Source organism: Solea solea, chromosome 10 (genome assembly GCF_958295425.1).
Source record: "Solea solea chromosome 10, fSolSol10.1, whole genome shotgun sequence".
Taxonomy (NCBI): Eukaryota; Metazoa; Chordata; class Actinopteri; order Pleuronectiformes; family Soleidae; genus Solea; species Solea solea.
Genome location: NC_081143.1, coordinates 6117106 through 6140255, shown reverse-complemented (window position 1 = coordinate 6140255; position 23150 = coordinate 6117106). Strand labels below are relative to the sequence as shown.

Sequence of the window (23150 nt, the reverse complement as noted above, 5' to 3'; positions counted from 1 at the left end):
AAAGCAATGTTTGCAGGAGTGTAGGGGAAAAGAGGGAGTGGTGAAAGTGTTTGCTGCAGCTTAAGTAAATCAAAAATGTTATAAAAACAGAAGAGAAGAGCGTTGTGACACTGTTCCTTGTGTCAAAGGCCCAGAAAGAAAGAAAGAAAGAAAGAAAGAAAGAGTGAGCGTGTAACGGCTGGAGCATCCCATCTGTTGGTGGAGGAGCTCTAACTGAAAACAGCATGAGGTCGATGTTTAAAGACGTGATGAAGAGGAAAGCAGAGAGGACGTGCGATTTATCCAGGCGCTGATCATCCAGTTTGCCTCAATTATGACTTTACAGGGCACAATGTGATTGGTTGGAACTGGAAAGACTCCCTTTGCGAGTGTGACTCATGATTGGAGGAGCGGGGAGGCCAGTAACGTTTTGACACACACTCTCTGTATTAGCCAGATAAAGGTGGAAAGTTGCAGTGACACATGCACTGCAGGTGTCCACGTCTCAACAGAGGGGACAGAAGAGACAGAAACGCCATCATGAGGACGCACACGCTTCTGTCCATAGCTCTGCTGGGCCTGCTGCTGGGGGCCTCCTGCATCCAGGCCAACGACACAGACAACGAGACGGACGCACCACAAGAGACATCGACGGAGACAAAGGAAGATGCTTCAGTGGAGACAGGGGAGGAGGAGGAGGGGGAGGAGGTGGAGGCACCGAAGAAAGAGAAAACAACTGAGATAGAGGAGGAGAAGGATGTGATGGTTCTCCACATCAACAACTTTGACCGCGCTCTCAGCGAGTATAAGTTCATACTGGTGGAATTCTGTAAGTAGTGATTGATTTGGTTAAAAGAACAGAGTTGTTAGAATGACGGAATTCACAATAAGTGGCGCGCGGTTTATGAAAAGTTAAACATAGATCATAGATTCAATATTTGTGATGACACAATGATGATTCTGTGAGATATAGATGTGGATTATTTTAAAGTGAAGACATCCAGGTGTGATTTTACAGAGATACAGATTCTTGGAAGAGTGTGTGAAATGACCGAGGTGCAGGAACAGGTTCAAGTTCAGACGAGACATTTGGAATCTTTGGCCGAAGTAAAAATCCCAAATGTCTCGTGTGAATGTTTCCCAACACTGTTTTCTGTCCAAGCCTTTGTCCACATTGAGGCGTTATCACACAGCTGTGCAAATGTATGTGCATTCATACACGTGGCCTCTCCTGTCCAGATGTTCTCAAGGTTCAACTCTCCCACAGCAGAGCTCAGAGGCAGCAGATACTGTAGGTCGGGACAGGGAGACACTGTCTCTGCTGCTATCAGCAGCTTATTTCCATGTCTATCTGGACATGTGCTGCTGATAGCAACAGCAGTGACTGCACACTGTGGCTTTGTCTCATGAACCCCCCACATCTCCACGTCCACCTTTTCTCCCCCCCACAAAAGCACAGCTTGATGTGTGTGTGTGTGTGTGTGTGTGTGCAGACGCTCCATGGTGTGGTCACTGTCAACGGCTGGAGCCTGTGTACGCAGAGGCTGCTGGGAAACTGAAGGAGGAGGGGACGGCGATACGTTTAGCCAAAGTGGACGCCATCGAGGAGAAGGAGCTGGCTGACGAGTTTGAAGTTGGAAGCTTCCCCACTTTGAAATTGTTCTCCAATGGAGACCGCAAGAGTCATGTTGACTTCACCGGTAAATAAAAAACACACACACACACACACACACACACATCGCCTATAAGACGTCCTGGTGAAGCTGCTTTTCTGTCACATGACACATTATAAGGCCTTGTCTTCCCTGTCTTGTCCTTAGTTCCCTTCCTTGGGGACAAAAAGCAAGTCTCCATAACATCTTGCATTAAATACACACACATGACTTCATTGCATTGACTTACATTCATTTCCTGGAGACTTATTCTGAAGATAATCATATTTTCTACTGGTCTAATCCTAACACTAACACTAACCTTAACCTTAACCTTAACCTTACCTCTAACCCTGACCTCAGCCTAACCATAAAACATGTCTTCACCTTAAAATGTAGTAATTTATGTCATTTGTCCTCATAAGGAAGACAAGTCCCCATAATGTCACTGTGTAAACAGATTTAAGTCCCAAGAACATATACCGGGAAAATACACACACACACACACACACACACACACAAAAAGGTGGATCAACACTTAACTCATTGTACTGCGTAACTTTTAAATATAAACAAATGCTGGTTAGTTTCAAACGTTATCAAATGGGCTGATTAGTCTATCAGCTCCACATGACTACGACACGTTGCTCTAGTAAAGTGAGACATGACTGAAAACACAAAGGCCAGTGTGCCAATGAAAAGTTTCTTAAAAACTCGGTTGTTCAGCAGTTTTATTGAATTTTCTTGTCCCCACTCGCCCGTACACACCAATGCTCCCTCAGTCAGGTCTGATAGTTTTGCTTGACAGAGACGGTTTTCAGTTAAAGGACACATCATACAAACAGAATTATAATAACAACAAGTTATGAAAAAAAAGTCATATTTCAGTATGTCATCCAAAAGTCCAACTGTTGAGTAATATTAGCAATAAATAGCAATATTAGCTTAGAGTTATATCACAGCATTCCATCATGCTGCAGCAATTTGTGACGATATTTGACATAATTTCAAAATAAAAGTGTTTTTTTTTATGTGTGATGAAATGATGGTACAAAATGAATCTACAAATATAAAAAACAAACATTTAAGTATGAAATGATTGAAGGGCTGCATGTGGCACCTCTGCTTGAGTTTCTTTGATCTTACATCTACACTGACTTGATGATGTTGCCCTGTGTGTGTGTGTGTGTTGCTCAGGTAAGAGGACGACTGAGGGAATAATCCAGTGGATGAAGCGTCGCTCAGGACCCGGCGCTGCTGTGCTGGACTCTGCAGAGTCTGCAGCTCAGTTCATCGACGCCCATAAAGTCGCAGTTGTCGGATTCTTTGGTGTGAGTTTGTCAGTTTACCTTCACATATAAGTCACAAACTATATTTTAGGATTTTGTGATGTGATTTTTTTTCTTTTCTTTTTTTTTGTTTACATTTTAGAGTCTGGAAAGTGAGGCAGCTGAGGTGTTCAAAGAAGTTTCCTTGGATCGGACTGACGCAGAGTTCGCCCTCACGTCAACTCCTGACGTTTTCCAGAAGTATGAAGTAAAATCCGACTCAGTGGTTCTCTTCAAAAAGGTAAGACCAGTGTTTCATCAAGAGGGAGTGCAGAGGCACAGAGAGCCTTAATGATGATAGTTTTGCTGCCATCTAGTGACTAGTTATACTTTGTTCTTTTCTTTTTGTAACTTTAGGATTCAGATTTACTGTAGGTTATGACTTGCAATAGAGTAGAAGGTAAAAAAAAAAGTGAAGACTGGAACATACTTTAGTTTCGATTGAACTGTAAAAGAAGTTATAATTATATAATATATAAATTTTAATATCTTTTCCCATGCTTCGTTACATGCCTGGGGCAAACACACCACACAGATGAACACAAAGACAGAATTTTTTGTTGTATACTGTATTTGCAGTGAAAATGCAGAATTAGATGAATTTTGTGTTTCTTAGTTTTCTTAGTTTAGAGGTCATGATGTGAATTTAGGTCAACAAACGTGTGTGTGTGTGTGTGTCTTCGGCTGCTAGTTTGACGAGGGCAGAGCAGACTTTACGTTGTCAGAAGACGAGAAGCTGGACAAAAACAATCTGACCACCTTCATCAACAAAAACAGCCTGGAGCTGATCATCCCATTCAGTGAAGAGGTAACACACACACACACACACACACACACACAGAGGCATACAGTCACACAATGAAAACTGAGTGAAACTTTATTGACGTCACGTTGTTTTTTAAGAATGCAGACAAGATCTTCTCCTCCAGCATCAAACTGCACAGTCTGCTGTTCATCAACTCCACTGTGGAGAGTCAGAAAGCACTGATGGACGACGCCAGGACTGTGGCCAAAGAGTTCAAGGACAAGGTAACAGTCAGAGCGTGTGTGTGTGTGTGTGTGTGTTCACTGAAAGTGAATCAGTGATAAAAAAGAAGTCTTATTATTGTCTTATTGTTCTCTACAGATGCTGTTTGTTTCCATTGACGTGACAACAGCCATATCTCATGTGCTGACATACTTTGGCGTGTCCGCGGACGACGCCCCCACTGTCCGCGTCATCGAAATGGAGACAGGAAAGAAGTACAGACTGTCCACCAATGACATCACAGCGGAATCACTGCAACAGCTGTGTCAGGAGGTTTTGGACGGCACTGCCAAGGTAACACATCTATCTATCTATCTATCTATTTATCTATCTATCTATCTGTCTATCTGTCTATCTATCTATCTATCTATCTATCTATCTATCTATCTATCTATCTATCTATCTATCTATCTATCTATCTATCTATCTCTCTCTCTCTCTCTGTCTGTCTGTCTGTCTGTCTGTCTGTCTGTCTATCTATCTATCTATCTATCTATCTATCTATCTATCTATCTCTCTGTCTGTCTGTCTGTCTGTCTGTCTGTCTGTCTGTCTGTCTGTCTGTCTATCTATCTATCTATCTATCTATCTATCTATCTATCTATCTATCTATCTCTCTATCTATCTATAAAAGTATGGTTTCACTTAGATAATTTCCCATTAAAATAAAGTATTAGTGAGTAATTTCCTGAAAAGGTCGTCATGTTTTCTTATTTCCAGCCTTTCAGAATTAACATCTAATAACTTGTGTTACTGTGAACTCATTTGCAACTACAGTATTGTAAGTATATTATCTAAATACTTAACCCGTACATAACTTGTCTTGTTTTGTGGTGCAGCCATACTTTCGGACACAGGAAATCCCAGAGGACTGGGATAAAGGACCGGTCAAAGTCCTCGTGGGGAAGAATTTTGAGTCTGTTGCTCTGGATCCGACCAAAAACGTCTTTGTGGAGTTTTGTAAGTCAGTTTGTCTACATCTGTTTTAGAGATACACGCTGTAAAATCTCACTGTGTGTGTGTGTGTAGTGTTGTAATGTAACAAAGTACAAATACTTTGTTTGAGTATAAAATCCACATATCTCTAATTTACATTATTGTTTTTTTATTCCTAGCAACTTTTACTCCATTACATTTCCTCTAACTGTCTTTGTTACTCGTTACTACCAAATGAAATCAGAAGAAGAAGAGTTGGTAATAGTCTATATTTATATAGAGATTTTCTAGTCTTGATGAGCTGCTTTACACTATAGTTTTCACCCATTCACCCATTCACATGCTTCAACATGGGGTTGAGTGTCTTGCTCAAGTACACATAGACTATTACAGCCAGGAATTGAACCCACAGCCTTCCATTTGAAAGACAACTCGCCCTACCACTGAGCACTTTAAGACTTTTACTTAAGTAATATTATAAAAACTGACTTCAACTTCTACCAAAGTCATTTTCTGGTAAGATAACTTCTGGTAACTTTTACTCAAGTATCCCTTTAAGGTACTTTATACAAGCCGGTGTGTGTGTGTGTGTGTGTGTGTGTGTACCACAGATGCTCCATGGTGTGGACACTGTAAGGAACTGGCTCCAGTTTGGGAAAAGCTGGGCGAGAAGTACGCTGACCGTGATGACATCATCATAGCCATGGTGGACAGCACAGCCAATGAGATAGAGTCTGTGAAAGTCGATGGATTTCCCACACTCAAGTTTTTCCCTGCTGGTGGCAAAGAGGTATATACATAGATATATGTATAAACCTATATACATATACATATACATAGATATATGTATAAACCTATATACATATACATATACATAGATATATGTATATGCATATATACATATACATACATACACACGCACTACCAATCATTTTTGATAATGTCTGTGCTTCTGTCAGGTGGTCGACTACAGTCACAAAAGAGATCTGGAGACTCTCTCTAAGTTCCTGGATAATGGAGGAGTGATGCCTAAGGAGGAGAGTGATGAAGGGGACGATGAGGATGATGAGGAAGGCGACGATGCAAAGAAAGCCGAGGACGCCGTCGGCGATAGCAAGGTTTGTTTTTTTACTACTACTTTTTTATCATTTTAAAATTCCCTCCAATATATAACATATATATGTTTTCTTTCTTTCAGGAGGATGAAGAGTCTGCAGAGGCGTCGCCCAACACGACACTTAAAGAGGAGCTTTGATGTCACTGTGATTTCTGTCCAATCACAATCAGTCTTACATCTTTTGTTTTTATTTAATAAAATGCATTCGGGTTTGAGTTCAGTGTAGTCGTGACAAATTTGAAATGACCATAAAACCTTTGTCAGTTTGGTATCATTATTGCCTTGCAGTTTGCCAGATGAGGCCAACCCAGAGTAAGAATATATTGAATAGCCCCCAGGGGGCGACTGCTAGTTGGAAACAAAACTAATAGCAAATAGACCATAAACCATGAACCCACACACACACAGTACATACAGTACATAGGCACATTAACCTGTTAAAATGTTTGTTATTAAAGAATCTGGGACATCTAATGGTGAGACTGCAGGTTACAGCACGACTTGGGAACTACAGTGGCCTTCAAGCACCAGAAAGGATGTAAACATTATTTCACAACATTCACCTCTCTCCTCTCTACTCCCTCTGCCACTTCCTCTGTCTTCCACATTGGTGTATAAATTGCCTTTTTAAATGTTAAAACATCTGACAGTATTGTAGGTTTGGGTGGGATAAGCTGTTTCTGCTTCAAAACACAATTTATTTTTAATTGATTATACACATATACGAAAACACTTATGGGAAGTATATTCCATTTCTGCCAATAAACCTGCCTTAATGTTATTGGACGTAGAGACGATTTGTGGAACCTCTTTCTTCAAAGAAAGTAAGACAGATAAAAAAGAAAGATACAAAAATAAAAGATGTAAACACATAATGTATCAGTCAAAATGGGTCAAAGGTCACTAATGCTTTAACTTTTTCACTCACTCAGGGACCTTAATTAACGCCAATTCTCCTGTCCTCGTCATTCACCTGTCCTCATCATTCACCTGTCCTCGTCATTCACCTGTCCTCATCATTCACCTGTCTTCGTCATTCAACTGTCCTCGTCATTCTCCTGTCCTCGTCATTCACCTGTCCTCGTCATTCACCTTTCGTCGTCATTCACCTGTCCTCGTCATTCTCCTGTCCTCATCATTCTCCTGTCCTCATCATTCACCTGTCCTCGTCATTCACCTGCCCTCATAATTCACCTGTCCTCGTCATTCACCTGTCCTCGTCATTCACCTGTCCTCATCATTCACCTGTCCTCATAATTCACCTGTCCTCGTCATTCACCTTTTGTCGTCATTCACCTTTTGTCGTCATTCACCTGTCCTCGTCATTCACCTTTTGTCGTCATTCCCCTGTCCTCGTCATTCACCTGTCTGTAGCTTTGTGTTTCTGTGAGACTGTACTGAAGCACAGTAATGCTCAGAGGTAAGGGTTAACACATGTGAAAGTATTATCAGAAAAAAATACTTCAGCATTAAATATCAATAATACTATAATGAGTGCATTTCATTAGGAACAGTGCACACATGTAGTGTAGAGTCTGGATTCTTTGACCACACAGGACGTTGAAAACTTCCCCTTGAGATCATCATCAGATCATTTCTGCAGATGTGTTAGATCAGCATTCATGCTGCACTGAGTTTGAGTCTGAGGAGAAGAATTCCACTGTGTTTTTACTGAGCATTGATCTGGTTGGAGCAGAAGAGGCGGCAGGAGTGAATGCTTCACTGGCAGGCAAACGAGGAGCCGGTGGAGGCAGGCAGAGGGAAAGCAGCAGCAGCAGGAGAAGGAACCTCAGGCACTAGTAAACATAAAGTGTCGCAACACAGGAGAAAACTCAAGAGTGGAACTTTAGGCTGCAATGACAACACGGCGTGGACTGGAGAGTTGTTTTTATCATGCCTGGCATTGGTAAGTGGATGAGATGCACAGTCGGATTGGCAGCAGGAGGGAACCTGGTAGCTACAGCGACACACACACACACACTTTCAGAAGTTTACTTTGTGTGGCCTTGAGCATAATCATTCTCTTACAAGATTTTTTATCACCATTAATAATAATGATATTGTAGTGTCCTCTCAATGTATCCAAGGCCACTTTACAGTGTTTGGGAAGAGTGCACCGGGGGGAAGGAAAGAGAAGAAGAAAGCAGTAATGCAGTCATTTTGGAAGCTAAGAACTTACTCCAGGGGGGGAGGACACTGAGTACAGACAGAAAGTAAAGGTCGTCTGTCACCATGACCACCAAAACCATGGACTGATGGACTTGACACAAGGCAGGTTCTGACCCAAAGATCAAAACTGGACCTGTCCTCATACAGTGCCCGTGTGGTTTTTGTGAGTTGGAGCTGAGTGCAGTGATCCTCATGTGTTTGCATGTGTGGAGCCTTCTGAAACAACAATCGCGCCACATTCAAAATCACAGAGATTGCCCCCTTCATTCAGTCAAATTCACATTCGATTTGACCTAAGCGCCTGACCTGAGGCTGCGTGCTTTTATGCAGTGCAGCTGCCACATAATTGGCTCATTAAGAAGGTCGGCAGGTATTTTCTAATAAAGAATAAAGTGAGAGTAATTACGATTTAAAATGAAGGATGATTACTGCAATTACCTTTCACAAATGACATCTGCTGACTCTACGGACTATATGTCTGCATACATGCGCTTGTTCTGTCAACAAATATATACAGTATGTAAAAGGTGAAACAAACACAGTGACTCACCTGCAGATTAAATATCCTGCGGAGAAGGAGATTGCATCTAAGAAACAGGTTGTTTTCTGAGAGTTATCACCTGAGGGAAACAGGTGTACAGGCTTGGTTTGTCTGTGGGAAGTAAAATGTTTCCAATTCCAGAGCCAAACTGGTTCAACAGGCTGTGACGTCACGTCTGTCTCCAACCTGCTATGAGCTTCCTCCAACCAAGCTTCATTTGTCCACGGTAAGACCACTTCTTTCACACCATGCTGTTTTTTTTATTAGTGTAGGTAGACACTCTTTATTTATTTATTTATGTATGTATTTATGTATTTTGTTTTTGGGGGGAGGTTTTCTATTTTTGGAGTCTGGTGTGTGTCTGTTTTGGATCAGATACTGCGGCTCTTGTTTATGTAAGAGTAGAGTCCCATGTCGAGCTCACGTCGACATGTTTAATTACAAACACAGCTGATTTTAATGTGATGCAACATTGTGTGAAAACAGAGCGAGGAGGAGTAACGTGATTCAGGATTATCTGTGTGTTCACGTCTGTTTCTTACCATAGTGACTCTGCGTTCTTCTGGACTCACAGTAAGTGTTTCACTGGGTGCTGATAAGCTTATAGTCTATACAATTTAATGAAAATAAAACTAATTTGGGTTTATAGTACTGCTATATGTGTCTTTATTTAGACTTTCATTGTACAGTTTCTTTGTGGTGTTGATTGAAGTTCACAGATGCAGTGATCTCAAACCCTGAGATTTTCAGCTGCATCATGTAACAAGTAGCTTCCACAACAGAATCAGAGCGGCACACTCGGCTATGGTCATGTGACCCCTGGCTAAATGTAGTGTGTGCCGCACAAAGATGTTCAGATTACATACGATACTGTAAAGCTGCCTGACAGACTGATTCATACACACACACACACGGTGAAATAACTAGTATAACCAGTTGGTTACTAAATTGAGCTACTGTGTGTCAGGACAATATATTTACTGTAATTTACACCATGCTGGAAAATGTGGTGCTGTGATGACGAAAACAACTGAATTCAGATTTCCACTGATCTGGCATCTTCCATGCTTCCTACGCACTGAAGGGTAAAGTGAGGTTGTTTTATTTCAAAAAATAAAAGACAATTGTTTGTATATGTACACAAAGCTAATATAAAGAGCAGTACATTTTAATCTTTGCCGTTACCCTCAAAACCCTCACCCTCCTTACCACTACAACAACTACTACTACTTCCAGCACTAACACTACTACTACTGCAACAAACTATGATGATAATAGTAATAATAATACATTTTTGTTTTGCTTTCGGCTTCTCCCTGTCTAGGAGTTGCCACAGCAAACCACCCATTTATCTGGGCTCAGATAGTCTTGTTCACTTGTCGATGGGCTGCCCAATAATAATAATAATAATAATAATAATAATAATAATAATAATAATAATAATAATAATAATAATAATAATAATAATAATGATGATGCCATATGAGAATCAAATAGCAGTAATAAAAAAGTAAAAATAGGAATCAAAATAGAAACCGAACTGCAGGGAAAGCTAACTACTACTACTTTTTGAATGTTCACGGTCACTTCTACAGTGACAGAGCAAAACGTTTCCCATGAGTAAAGTTTTTAAATTAATTTTTTTTTTTTTTTTTCCAGCATCCTGTTTGAGCAAATGATCTCCTGATGGAACCCCCTTCATATGAAGAGGCCAATCTCCACCCTTCCGCTCTGAGAACAGGAGGATTCAGCTTCCCACCTCCCCCCTCCTACTACGCCTCCCTCTCATCCCCCTCCACGCCGCCTCCCACCTACGTAGAAGCAGGTAAAAAGATTCTCTTTCTTTTGTTTCTTCTCACAGCTCATCGTACATTGAGTACAAGTCATCCAGACTAAGACAGGTGAACTTCTAGATTCTAGATCTCCCTGTTCCTTCAACAACAGAAACTGAGGTTTTTCTCATCATGATACTAGAAATTCACCACGATTAACTTATTCACAATGAGCTATAATATTGTAGTCCCATCACTACTCCGGATGCGTTATTGAACAGTTGTCCCAAAAATAAAGAATGAAGTAGTAAATAAACTGGCTGTTATCAGTGCGATAATTCAGTTATTTTCTAAATCTCTAATGAGTAGTCATGGACATTTTATGACCACACTTACTTACTTACAGCTCCTTTAACTTTAATGTTTCTTTTTCACTAGTTACGATTCAGCCGGATCCATTTCCTGTCCTGTCTGTCCACTCTGTGCCCACTACTCAGACCTCACTTCCGCAAAACGCTGGGAACGTAATACATCCACTCACACAAGGTACCAACGCTACATTTTTACATTATTTAGCTCTTAAATGGGCTATTGAAAATGTCTTTCTTACCCTGATATTCTACACTGTCCTCCCCGTGTCTTTTGTAACACAGTTGGTGCAGGACGGCGTCACCACACCCACCAAACTCAGCCTGCTGTGGTTGTGATTCAGCCGCCGCCTGTTCCTATCTCTGTCACATACCTGAGAGACATTCCCGGTTTGGTGTGCTGCCCGCACTGCCACCACACTGTCACCACACAAGTCACATACCTGCCAGGGAAAGCTGCCTGGTGCATGTGCTTTCTTCTGTCAGTGATGGGGTGAGGCACACAAATACACAAACACAAGTACTGCAAGTAAAAGTTCAGCTTTGTGTATGTGTGGTTGTATGAGCTACTGACGCATAATGGTAACATTGGGACACAAATCTACTTTCTACATTTCTGCTTTTCTTAGCAAACATTTACACACTTTTTAATATTTTTGTGTGTGTGTGTTTTTGATGGCGGCCATGTTTGCAGTGAGGGCGAGCGTTTACGTGCGTGTTGAGAGTCCAATTTTAGTCAGACTAAGACCATAATTCAGTTTTCTTAATTTCATGTAAACAAGTTAGCAGGTTACAAAAATCAAGTTAGTCTTAGTCGGACTAACATACCTGGATAATGCGATTCATAGTCCGATTACTCCTGCATGTATACGCTTAGTCGGACTGGAGTCGGACCTGGTGTTCTGTACATGGGCCAAAATGTCCTCCCTGGTCTTTGACCCGGAAGTAGAAAGAGGCGACATACAGAATAAGATTAAGATAGATTAACATGTACAGCATGTACATACACAACCACAGCACGATCCATCTCACTGTCAGGAAACTGATTCAACACACACTAGCTTATAGAGAGATACAGTGCCACCTATGGAGGTGGAGTCAGACGCACGCAGCCAATAAATCGATTATCTCCTCCGCATGTATACTCAGCAAGTTGTCCGATTGCCTGTCTTAGTCGGACTACGGCCTTAGCTCGATTAAACTGTGTGTGTCTCAGGATAAGTCACCGCTGTCAGTACATCATACAACAATATTTCAAGTGCTGTTACATTGAATCTGTCTCAACTTCTCCTCACCGCAGGTTGATCTGTGGTTTCTGCCTGATCCCGTTACTTGTACGCGGACTGCAAGATGCTTATCACTCGTGCCCGCAGTGTGGAAACAAATTGCACGTGTACAAAAGATGACGCTGTCTGGGATTTACAGGCCTCCTCTTCTCCTCCTCCCTCCACCCAAAAAAGCACAACATGGATAGTTTGTTACGAGCTAAGCAGCTCGCCCTGGAGACATCTGTGTGACACTACTGTATCTAATTAATAAGAGTACATACTGGACCGTACTCTATGGATGGACACATGAGAAAAGGACTGTGCTGCGATTTCGGAGACATTTCTGTGGACTTTTTGTTCAACAAGAATTAAAACTCTCCTCAGCTGATTTTCTCACGGAAAAATAATAATAATGATAATGATAATAAATCTACAGGGGGTGAGTATACGACACCAACAAAATCATTTTGACTTTAAATTATGAATTTGCTAAGATGTGTACTTTCTGACATTGACTATGTTTACATGTATTACCTTAAACTATCAAACTCAGAATAAGGAATAATCAGATTAACACATAGGAAGTCTTTAGTTACGCCTGCATTTGTCTTAATCTGATAAATGTGTTTTGACAGAAGTAGCCGTGAGTCATGATAGGACTACTTTCTGTAACATGTGTACAAGGATATGAGTGGAATTTTTTTTACATAAACTAATGTCTCAGAATCAGAATCTGAATACTTATTTGGAATAAGTCACATTACTGGTTTCCATATAAAAATAACCATGTTAGTCATAGGAAACTAAATGGAACTCAGCCCTTGTTACTTTTGTTTACTTTACACCTGTTGCTTTTCCTGCTGTGTCTGCCATGAAAAAGTCTTTTTGTAAGATACTGTTCACAAGCATTTCTAATATATAAAACTTCCCTGTACCAAACTGCAGGGATCATTCAGTCTCTTCTGTATTTATATATAGATATACATTTTTCTGCCTTGTGCAAAATCAATAAACATAAAACGTAATAGTTGGAAAGGGTGCAAGCATGAGGACCTAGCAGAGTTTGCCGATATCTAATAATTATATTTTTAAGTTAAATATCGGCCAATACCAATATTATTGTGCTGATAATATTGTGCTTCCGTTTATAATACTGCGTATATACGGTAGGAAATCTCTTTTTGTATCTGACCATTTATCATTTGTGCTGATTTCAAAAATGAGATGGAAGAGAATTTTGAATCAGTTCCTGTGGAGTTTGACCTCGATTCAGCACAAACACTGACAAACAACATGATGTTGAGGCCATGGTCTGAATCACCATAACACAAATCATGTTTCCATTTCCAATTTCATTCCACCACAAGAACAAATATTCACATTTACCAAAGACGATGGGGACAACTTGACCTGGTATGGAAGCCTGATATTTTAGTTTTAAAGTAAACAAAGCCTAACACACACATCTTACTTTCAGCCTGTGACAGATGGGCAGAATGTTTAATATGGAGACCAACCCTAATATAAAATATAAATGTTTTGTTTACTGTTAATTATTTGTTTACACCAGTACAGTTTGCATATATGTTGTATTATTGAATTGTGGTTTTATTACAAATAAATCATCAGTTGAGAAACAATAGTCCATTTATGGATTTTAAACTTTAAATACTGGGTTTTAGTTGGGATGCTACAAATCAGTTGATCACATATGTATAAATCTCCTCCCCAGGACATGAAATACTAACATTTTGGCCCCTCCCACCACATAAGCATAGACAATCGCTCCATCTCTGCAGCGCTCCTCTGATACTGTCATGCATTTATTGTTTGAACTGCTTTGGCAGTTACTGAAAATGCAGGAATAATGAGCTTGCACTGAGATACACTGTATGTAGAACACAGCCTTGTGTAAAGTACCTCAAAGAGAAACTTGACTTTGGTAGAAGTTGAAGTCTCTTTTTTAATAATATCACTTAAGTAAAAGTCTTAAGGTATATGACATTTACTGTACTTAAGTATCAAAAGTCATTTTCTGATACAAAATGTACTTAAGTTTTAGAAGTAAAAGTATTAAAAAAGTGAGATGTTAGGATGGAGCGATGGTCGCTCAGTGGTAGGGCGAGTTGTCTTTCAACTGGAAGGGTGTTGGTTCAGTTCCTGGCTCTGTTAGTCTATATGTGTCCTTGAGCAAGACCCTTAACCCCATGTTGCAGCATGTGAATGAGTATGAAAGACGTGGGAATGGCAAAACTGTAGTGTAGAGCAGCTCATCAAGACTAGAAAATCTCTGTATAAATACAGACCATTACCAACTCTTCTTCTGATTTTATTTGGTAGTAATGAGTAACAAAGTTGCTAGAAGTACAAAGTATAGAAAAGTCAATTGTGAATTTTTTACTTAAGTAATGAAGTATGAAATTAATTAAAGTTTCCCATCACAACCCTGATTTCCCCAAAGTTTGAAAAAGAGTTCTTAAATCACTTGGTTTATATATTGTTTGTACATATATGTTCCCCACTTTTAAATACTGCACTACATGACTTTTTAAATGTTCCTCAAAGTACTAACTGTGCTCTTCCATTACATTTCAAATATACAACATTCAGCCGTTGAATTTAAAAGGTTATCAAGGAAAAAGACAGTTTGCATGCTTTTGTGCTTCCATTTCAGTGTTGCTGAGGGTAAACGTGTTAGGCAAAGGCCACGAGATATTAGTGATATTCTTGATATGAGCAGCAGCAGCAGCAGCAGCAGCGATACAACCGGGGACAGATAGGAAAGTTAATCAGCTACAGACTGGTGGGTTGAGCTTGAGTCGGCAGATAACAAAAAGCATTCATAGCTACCTGTCACACACACACACACACACACACACACACACGTTTGTGCTTCATTCATAGTGAGGACCCTCATAGACATAATGCCTTCCCTAGCCCCTTAGCCTACCTTAACTATCACAACTAAATACATAACCCTACCCTTTACACTAGCCCGACCTAAACTCAATTCTAACCCTTACCCTAAAACCAACCAAGTCTTAACCCCCCAAAGCCCTTTAAAGATGTAAGACAACACACATTATTGACATCATGCATTCTCTAGCCATTAACCCTAACCCTTGACTTGACCCTAACCTAAACCCTCAGGGTTTTAGAGTCAATGTCCACACAAGGTCAAAATGTCCCCACAAAGATAGGTGTTTTTTGGACATCACAAAGATATAAATACAAACACACAGGTTTGTGCAGCTATTCTTCTCAGGACGCCACATTGACAATCATTTGTAGAGCCTAACCATTAACACTAGTCCCCACACACACTCTCTCTCACACACACACACACACACACACACACACACACACAATGAGACTTAATTGCACTTGTCAGACTTTCCTTTCTCCACTCCCTTCACCTCCCATACCTCCCTGTCAAGCGTGCTCCAGTATCTAGGGCAAGTCATCAGACTATCAGACTGTGGCTGAAGCACCATGAGGAGAGTGTTGCTGCTGGTGGCGACGGCCTCCTGCCTCTGTGTGTTTGTCGCCGCCGACACACAAGATGAGCGACATGAAGACGAGTCGCTCCCCGAGGAGAGTTTAGTTTTACAGGTGACAAAAGGAAATTTCAACAGGACACTGAGGCAACACAAGCAGCTCCTGGTGCTTTTCTGTAAGTAACACTCACACAACTTAATAATCTTGGTCTACATGGTCACAGCTACAGTGTCCATGTTGCATCTGAATGTCCCTCGCCTCCTCACTTTTCCCACCCATTGTATGCTGGAGAAACTGTGCAGCTTTTACTTAGCCACAGAATTTAAAGGACGATTCATTTGTTCCCTGTGCACTCGTATAAATACGTGGTGGTTCAAAAATGGCCATCTGGCTCCTGATATACTTAAATATAAAAGGCTCATTGTGGAGGTAATGAAAAATAACAATTCATACAATCAGCCAGTTGTACATTGATCAATGAAAAAGTGTAATAATTGAATTGTTAACTTCTACCTTTTGTTGCAGATGTTATTATTTTGCCTCTGTTTGGTCTGCAAACTGCTAAATGACCTTTTTCTCTGCAGTAGAATTGACTTCAGGACCTTTTTGTAGATGCTTCTATGTGTTTTCAGTCTTACTCCAAACATGTTGCTGTTGCCATTAAACAAATCACTTTCAGTAAACATCTCCTGCATGAGGGCGACACGAGATCTAAACACTGCTGCACTGAGAAACAGAAAGAGTTGTGTGGAGCTGATGGTGTGAACTCATTTGACTTTACTTTGAATGTAATGAGCGTTTGCTTTTTTGGGTGTGTAGATGCTCCTCTCTCTGGTGAAGGCCGTCGTGTGTCAGAAGCTTTTGAAGGTGCTGCTGCAGAGCTTCAAGGGTCAGAGGTTAGACTTGCTGTCATCGATGCAACAAAGGAGAAGGACCTGGCCAAAGACCTGAATGCCACGACTCACCCAGCTATTAGGCTGTACCTTGCTGGGGATAAATACAACCCTGCCCACTGCCCACGTAAGTGACTGTAAAAATGACACATTTACAGAGCCATAATTTATCATGTTATTATTACAGAGCTGTAATCACTCATTTATCATTATCTTAAGAAGTGGAAACTTTGTTATAGTTCCTGGGCTGTTGATTCACTGCTCCATGGTTTCTCATTGACCTTTATCTAGTTGAGAAATAACACCATTCTAATCTAATATGTACATATTAAACAAGCTATATGATAGTGAAAGTATAGCTTCACAGCATTTGTATAATTTCTTATCTGCTAGTAACAACGTAACAACGCGACTTGTGTAAATACATAATTAAAGTTACTGAAGGGATTTTTGCAGTGTATTAATAAATGTTCATTTCCTTATTTAAGGAATAATCAGCAGCTTAATGAGCAGTGAAAATACTTGTTGGACTAATTTCTTTGTCCATAAGAAATGATGGAATCTGCGCTCAGATAAAACCAGTGCTGTGAATCACGCGCTGTTCAACTATAGTTCACTTTGTTGTTGTTGCTTTAAGTGTGCTTCACCATAAGTCAACAGTTAAAACTTGGTAAATAAAAGCATTTGTCCCAAAATGTCAAACTTCTCCAATAATGTTCTTTGTAAAATCTCTTTAATGTAATAAATTGTTGTAAAATAAGTTTTAGAACCTTCTATCACCTTTAGTCCCTCAGAGTTCAGCATCCATCATAACCTGGCTGACACGGAGGGCGGGGTCTGTTTCTGACATCATCGCTGATCTGAGCCTACTAGAGGCCTCAGAGGAGCTGACAGTGGTTGGATTCTTTGAGGTAAAACAACTGTTGTTTTACTGACCTTTTCCTCCTTTGAATTCATTTGTGTAACAAATTCTCTCTCTCTCTCTCTCTGTGTAGAAGCTGGACCATGAGCACGTTCAGGTGTTCTACTCTGCAGCCATCGAGCTACCTGACATGAACTTTGTTGTGACACAAGACCCTGAAGTTATCAGTAAATATGGTCGCACACATAATGATGTGCTGCTGCTCAAAAAGGTACCACACACACACACACACACACAGTGCTTCTGGTAATTTTTTAACAATACAAATAGAACAGATCATTTTCTTTTAAGGTTGTTTTTTTTAAATCAGAATATAACTACAAATATGCTTTTTAATTATTTTTTGTAAATTACAAAGAGGGGACCTCAATCCTTTCAAAGAGAACCTTACGGTGAAACTGTCTGCAGCCAATCATCAGCCTTTAATTATATAAGATAAAATATAAAATAAGTTACTTTTGAAAAACTTCAAAGTTTGCAACCTTTAAAATGTGCAAAATTCAAAGTTTGCAACCTTTTAAGTTTCACAAGTTTACAACCTTCCAAATCTGCAAAGTTCCAAGTTCACGACCTTTAAACTTTGTAACCAATAAAGTTCACACCCTGTTAAGTTTGCAACATTCTGGGTTTGAACCTTCTAGGTTTAAATCTTTAAGGTTCAATACCTTTTAAGTTCACAACCTTCCAAGTTTGCTACCTTCTAAGTTCATGTGTGTGAATGAGGCATTGGAATCCCTGCTCCAGTCAGTAGGGGCAGTGCTGAGGAGGGTCTTTAACACACACACATGCCCTCTTGGCAAAAATAAAAGAAATTCACCAGAGGGGTCGGAGTCATAATTTTAGCATGATTTAAAGCATGATCACTAATGGTGAATGTGTAATGACGCCATGGTCCACTGACGAGTGTTTCATGAAGAGGATTCTGTTCTTTCTTTACAGTATAACTGTTTACTTCTCTGTGTGTGTGTGTGTGTGTTTGTGTACGTGTGCGTGTGCGCGTACGTGTGCCCTACAGTCTAAGCTCATCCAGGCTTATAAAATGATGCCTCAGACATCTAAAGAGGAGCTGATCATCTTTATCACCGTCTACCAGATGGATCCAGTCACTGAATACACTGGAGAGGTAGAGAATTATACTGTGTTATAGATACACACACACACACACACACACATTAATCTGACTGCTCTCCTGAAAAATTACAGTTACCGTTTTTATGATTTATTGTGAATAAATGGGTATTGCTTGCTGAATTATGTTGACTACATTAAGAAATTGGGATTTCTAACTCTTTATGTTTTGGCATCATATTTTCTTATTCATGAATAGTCTGAAATAAAAAAAAGGCTTTACCCGGTACTCATATATACCCATCTCATTTCCAAAGATTTTCAGGCATCAATGGCTGCTCCTAAAAGCTTGTTGCTTGTATCTGACAGACATAACAAATGTACAATGGCTCCTGTGACACTGGCTGCTTCAGTATTTCCGTCCTCAGTTGACAGAGGAGGGGAAACCAAGCACTGATCCTAAACTTTTGCACTGGTCACAATAAGCCTACTGTCTGTATGTTAAACATATGAATCATTTTTGAGTTTGTGAAATGAAAGATAACCATGTATTTACAGGAAAGTCTTGTTTTTTTAATGTCTGGCTATAATATTCTCACTCGGTTTATAAAGTCAGTAAATATTTTCTTGAGGACTTAATGGTCTCGATCACTAGTTTCAGGTCTTTTTCAATAGAATCTGATGTCAAATGTATAAATGATGCTCCCGTTTAGAGGAAAGTAGATGATAATAAGTCACACTGAGTGGACACACCAGTGTGATTGAAAGGTATCATCCAATAGGAGCCTGGTTGCAGGTGACACCTCTGAACTTCAGATAAGATGGGAGCATTTTAAGTGATGAGGAGAGAGGATGCCTCCCATTACCTGCTATAGCCTGTGCCCCGTTTGTAAGTCTGTTTCTATAAATGCTCTCCATGCTTGGTAATGGTTCTGCTAACAGTTTGCTGACCATGGTCACTGAGTTCAGTGTCTTTTTCTGATGATATCGAATGTCAGAACCTTTCGGTAAATACACAGTAAAGCTTGTGAAACCCTTTGAAATGTACATTAAAGGTTTAAAATGTTGTGCCTTGGCAGTGTGTTGGCAGTCAGTCTGGGCTTCCCATTTAAAGTCTGTGGTGTAGACTGACATGATTGTGTTCTAATCTCTTGCAGACAGCTGCTCAGATCCTATCCTCACCTGTGTTAAACCATGCGCTCCTGTTTATTAAAAAATCCTCTGCAGACTTTGAGGAAATTCACTCTGCCTTTGACAGTGCTGCACTGGAATTCAGGCTGCAGGTACACAAACACACACACAGTCACAACCATCACAAATAAATGCCTAACCATTAACCTAACCCTAAAACCTGGTCTTAATCCTCAAAAAGCCTGTTAAAGTTGTGTGGACCAGCCAAAATGTCCTCGCAAAGACAGGTTTGCTTGACAATTGGTCCACACAGCTAAAGACATGTACATAGAAACAGTGTGACCGCATAGTTTACAGTTTACACCACGTGAGAACCTCTCCTCTGTGTCTGTCTCTATTCAGATTTTGTTTGTGTTGGTGAATGTGGAAGAGTCTCGTAATGGACGAGTGATGGAGTACTTCCAAGTACGAGATTTTGAGGCCCCTCTCATCCGATTGGTCAACATGACTGACCATGTGACGTACCACCTGCCCTCTGACTCCCTGGACAAAGAAACCATAAAGAGATTCTGTCAGTCCTACTTAGATGGCAATGCTAAGGTAAATTACACATATGATTTTTTATTTTTCCTGTGTGATACCTAACAAAAATGGCAGGTTGCCCTGACTTCTGTACACAATATATCTTTTGTGCACATTAATGCTACAGCCTAAGATGCGGAGTGAGCCAATACCTGAAGAATGGGACAAAAAGCCAGTGAAAGAGCTGGTGGGAGTGACTCTGGAGAAAGTTGCCTTTAACCCAAACAAGACAGTTTTTCTCCTGTTCTGTACGTAAACACACTTTTCACCTACTGTCTGTCTAATAAGCATAGATTTGGTCATTTAGGATGGTTGACCTTGGAAACCAACACAATTACACTTAGCTCAACCACACCCAGTTCTCAGTTCTGCTCTTATGTGTTTTCTCTTGTTGTTTAGTTGTTTTGTAAATTGTTATTTGCAGTTTTACCTCACAAACAGGGTTATACAGCCAATGGGATTATGTCAACAAGTCTTCCAACTAAAATTAACATATAGGTCATTTTGGTTAACCCCCAAATATGACCCATAGGAGTGTTTTAGTGCACCCAGTGGTAGGAGAGATACAAACCGGTATTTTTCAACTAGGCACAAGCGTTATTAAGGCTAGGGTGAGGGCTCAAAAAGACTTGGCTAGGCAGTAATTTACAAACGATGACATATAAAACCTTACTGTACCTTGGCTATGGCAACGTGTTGACGACACACACCCAAGGTACCAGATTGCTCTATGCCATCGTTATGGCTCGCAATTCCATGACTAATAGTTATGTTTAGTTGGAGAATGGTCTGCGTTATGTCCAGCCAATTTTAGCTATTTGTGCTCTTAGCTCTGTAGAATTTTAGTATTTTTATTGTTCAGTGAGCAGTGAGACCGAACCAACCTGTCCTCCAGCTGGGTTGTTGGGTCATTTTGGCCAAACCCTGAAAACGAGTGCAAGGACTTGGTATACTTCTGTGCTCAGAGTACAGACTCAGTGCTCAGGCTGCGCTTACAGCCAATATTTTGGAACCACGCGCAAGTATCGTGTTGGGTGCGCAAACTGAACTTCAGCCCCACCAGTAGGTGGGGTATTAAGCCCCACTCACCAAGCAGAAAATACATTTCGACAACAGAAATAGTCGCTATGGATAGTCAGAATATCACAGAATCATTGTATCGCGTTTTGTATCCCTGGGATTCCCAGCCCTAATCTCCACTAATTTTGCAAACTTTTATCTGTAGACCCACTTTTCCACCTCCCCCAAGCATAAAAACTTTGATATTATTAGCAATATTTCTTAAAATGTACACATTTTCTGCATCGCTGTGTGGACATCTTTCAGATCTGCCCTACAGTCAGGAGTCTCGCGCTGTGTTCCCACTATGGGAGGAACTTGCAAAGGCTTTGAAGGAGCGAGAGAACGTGGTCATCGCGCGCATCGATGCCTCAGCGAATGACATCGATATGTCGATGCAGGGATCCTACCCATCACTCTGCCTGTTTCCCGCTCTTTATTCTGAAAGGGTATGAAGCACACCTTGTTAGCTTTTAGGGCGTCTAAAGCTAAATTATAACTATCAACGTAATCCGGATGCTACCATGAAACAAAAACATCATATATTATTCAGTTCTAAATGTATGTATGACGTATGTTCCACTGAAACTGGCAAACTGGTGATTTGTTAAGATGGTTGATGCATGTGTTCCCGTCAGGTGGTTGTTTACACTGGAAAAAGGAAGCTGACGGACCTGCTTACATTTATAGATGAAGAGATGGAAAAAGCCAAAAAGGAGAGAGTTAAGGTAAAACCTCCTCACCAATGTACGGGATTGAGCGTTTACATCGTGTGTGTCTGAGTTGTAAGCTTCTTTTTTGCTGTGTTAAAAATAAACTCTCTTGTTTTTCTGTCTCCAGGAGGATGAAGAAAGGATGAAGTACATGGAGGCTGCTGAGAAGGCAAAAGATGAGCTTTAGTGCATGAACAGACCGTAAAGGGTGTGTGTTTGTGTGTGTATATATCTTTGTTAGGACCAAAGAACAAAACATAGGAATTGAGGACATTTTGACTTATTTTCCCCACTTTAAATGGTTTTCTCAGGGTTATGACTGTGTGTGTGTGTGTGTGTGTGTGTGTGTGTGTGTGTGTGCCTCACATTAAAGTTGGAGATGGCTGCACATCTTTTCAATATTTAACCTCCTCAGTGAGCTTCTGTCTTTGTCATGTTGATGTTACAAAGCCCAAATAAATGTCCCTGCATTATTAGTGTCCAACAGTTTCCACCACAGAACTCTTTATAACAACTTTATATTGAAGATGTTGCGATCAGGATCTCAGTCATGATTGATTCTTTAACTTTCCAGATCTTTACCAGAAATTTGCTGATGTATAAAAAAATCATTGATGAATATTAATCAGTGTAACATTTTCTGATGTTCTAAAAAGGTCTCAAATATTAACCAGTTTCAATAAGGTTCTTGCAACCTTTGTTGCTCGAACCCTAATAATGCAGGTAGTCGTTGTGTGTAATATTTAGCAAAATACAAGTTATATAAGTTATATAAGGTCATGCCCTGGACCCATGAATGGCTTGCAGGAGAGGGGGAAACCAAATACAAATGAAATCTAAAAAAAAGATCCACCTATCACAATTGTGCACATTTTACGTGCTTTACATTCTGCATATTTTGATAATTCTGGCTGTGGCAAGATTGTGTATTATGTATTGTGATAAGTTACAAGTCATAGTATAGTATGTTGTCCAAAATGAGACAAAAAAGTCATAGTATAGCATTTTGTCCAAAATGTGACAAAAAAGTCATAGTTAAGTATGTCGTCCAAAATGTGACAAAAATGTCATAGTTTAGTATGTCGTCCAAAATGTGACAAAAAAGTCATAGTATAGTATGTCGTCCA

The 23150-nt window shown here is 40.2% G+C and overlaps 3 protein-coding genes across 5 annotated transcripts; all 3 read left to right on the top strand.

Annotated features, from left to right (window-relative positions):
* The first annotated feature begins 165 nt into the window (after positions 1-165).
* Positions 166-6254, top strand: pdia2 (protein disulfide isomerase family A, member 2). Its single transcript, XM_058640896.1, has 11 exons — positions 166-808; positions 1473-1679; positions 2829-2962; positions 3063-3200; positions 3651-3767; positions 3863-3988; positions 4086-4280; positions 4826-4946; positions 5534-5712; positions 5882-6040; positions 6121-6254. The coding sequence occupies exons 1-11, from the start codon at positions 463-465 to the stop codon at positions 6175-6177; spliced, it is 1779 nt and encodes a 592-aa protein (XP_058496879.1). The 5' UTR covers positions 166-462; the 3' UTR covers positions 6178-6254.
* A 1470-nt stretch (positions 6255-7724) lies between these two features.
* Positions 7725-13799, top strand: si:dkeyp-75b4.8 (lipopolysaccharide-induced tumor necrosis factor-alpha factor homolog). Of its 3 annotated transcripts, XM_058640641.1 has the most exons (6): positions 7725-7945; positions 8891-8975; positions 10409-10574; positions 10960-11067; positions 11175-11382; positions 12190-13799. In XM_058640641.1, exons 3-6 carry the CDS (start codon positions 10436-10438, stop codon positions 12293-12295), a joined length of 561 nt encoding a protein of 186 aa, XP_058496624.1. In that variant the 5' UTR covers positions 7725-7945; positions 8891-8975; positions 10409-10435; the 3' UTR covers positions 12296-13799. The 3 variants fall into 3 exon arrangements, with proteins under 3 accessions (XP_058496624.1, XP_058496625.1, XP_058496627.1); XM_058640642.1 differs by lacking the exon at positions 7725-7945 and having other exon boundaries at positions 8021-8975; XM_058640644.1 differs by lacking the exons at positions 7725-7945; positions 8891-8975 and adding an exon at positions 9033-9322.
* A 1770-nt stretch (positions 13800-15569) lies between these two features.
* On the top strand, positions 15570-22507 carry zgc:136472 (uncharacterized protein LOC678514 homolog). The gene is made up of 11 exons (XM_058640875.1): positions 15570-15830; positions 16475-16675; positions 17335-17459; positions 17544-17681; positions 18486-18593; positions 19696-19821; positions 20072-20269; positions 20379-20499; positions 21578-21759; positions 21949-22038; positions 22151-22507. Exons 1-11 carry the CDS (start codon positions 15650-15652, stop codon positions 22208-22210), a joined length of 1530 nt encoding a protein of 509 aa, XP_058496858.1. The 5' UTR covers positions 15570-15649; the 3' UTR covers positions 22211-22507.
* The last annotated feature ends 643 nt before the right edge of the window (positions 22508-23150 follow it).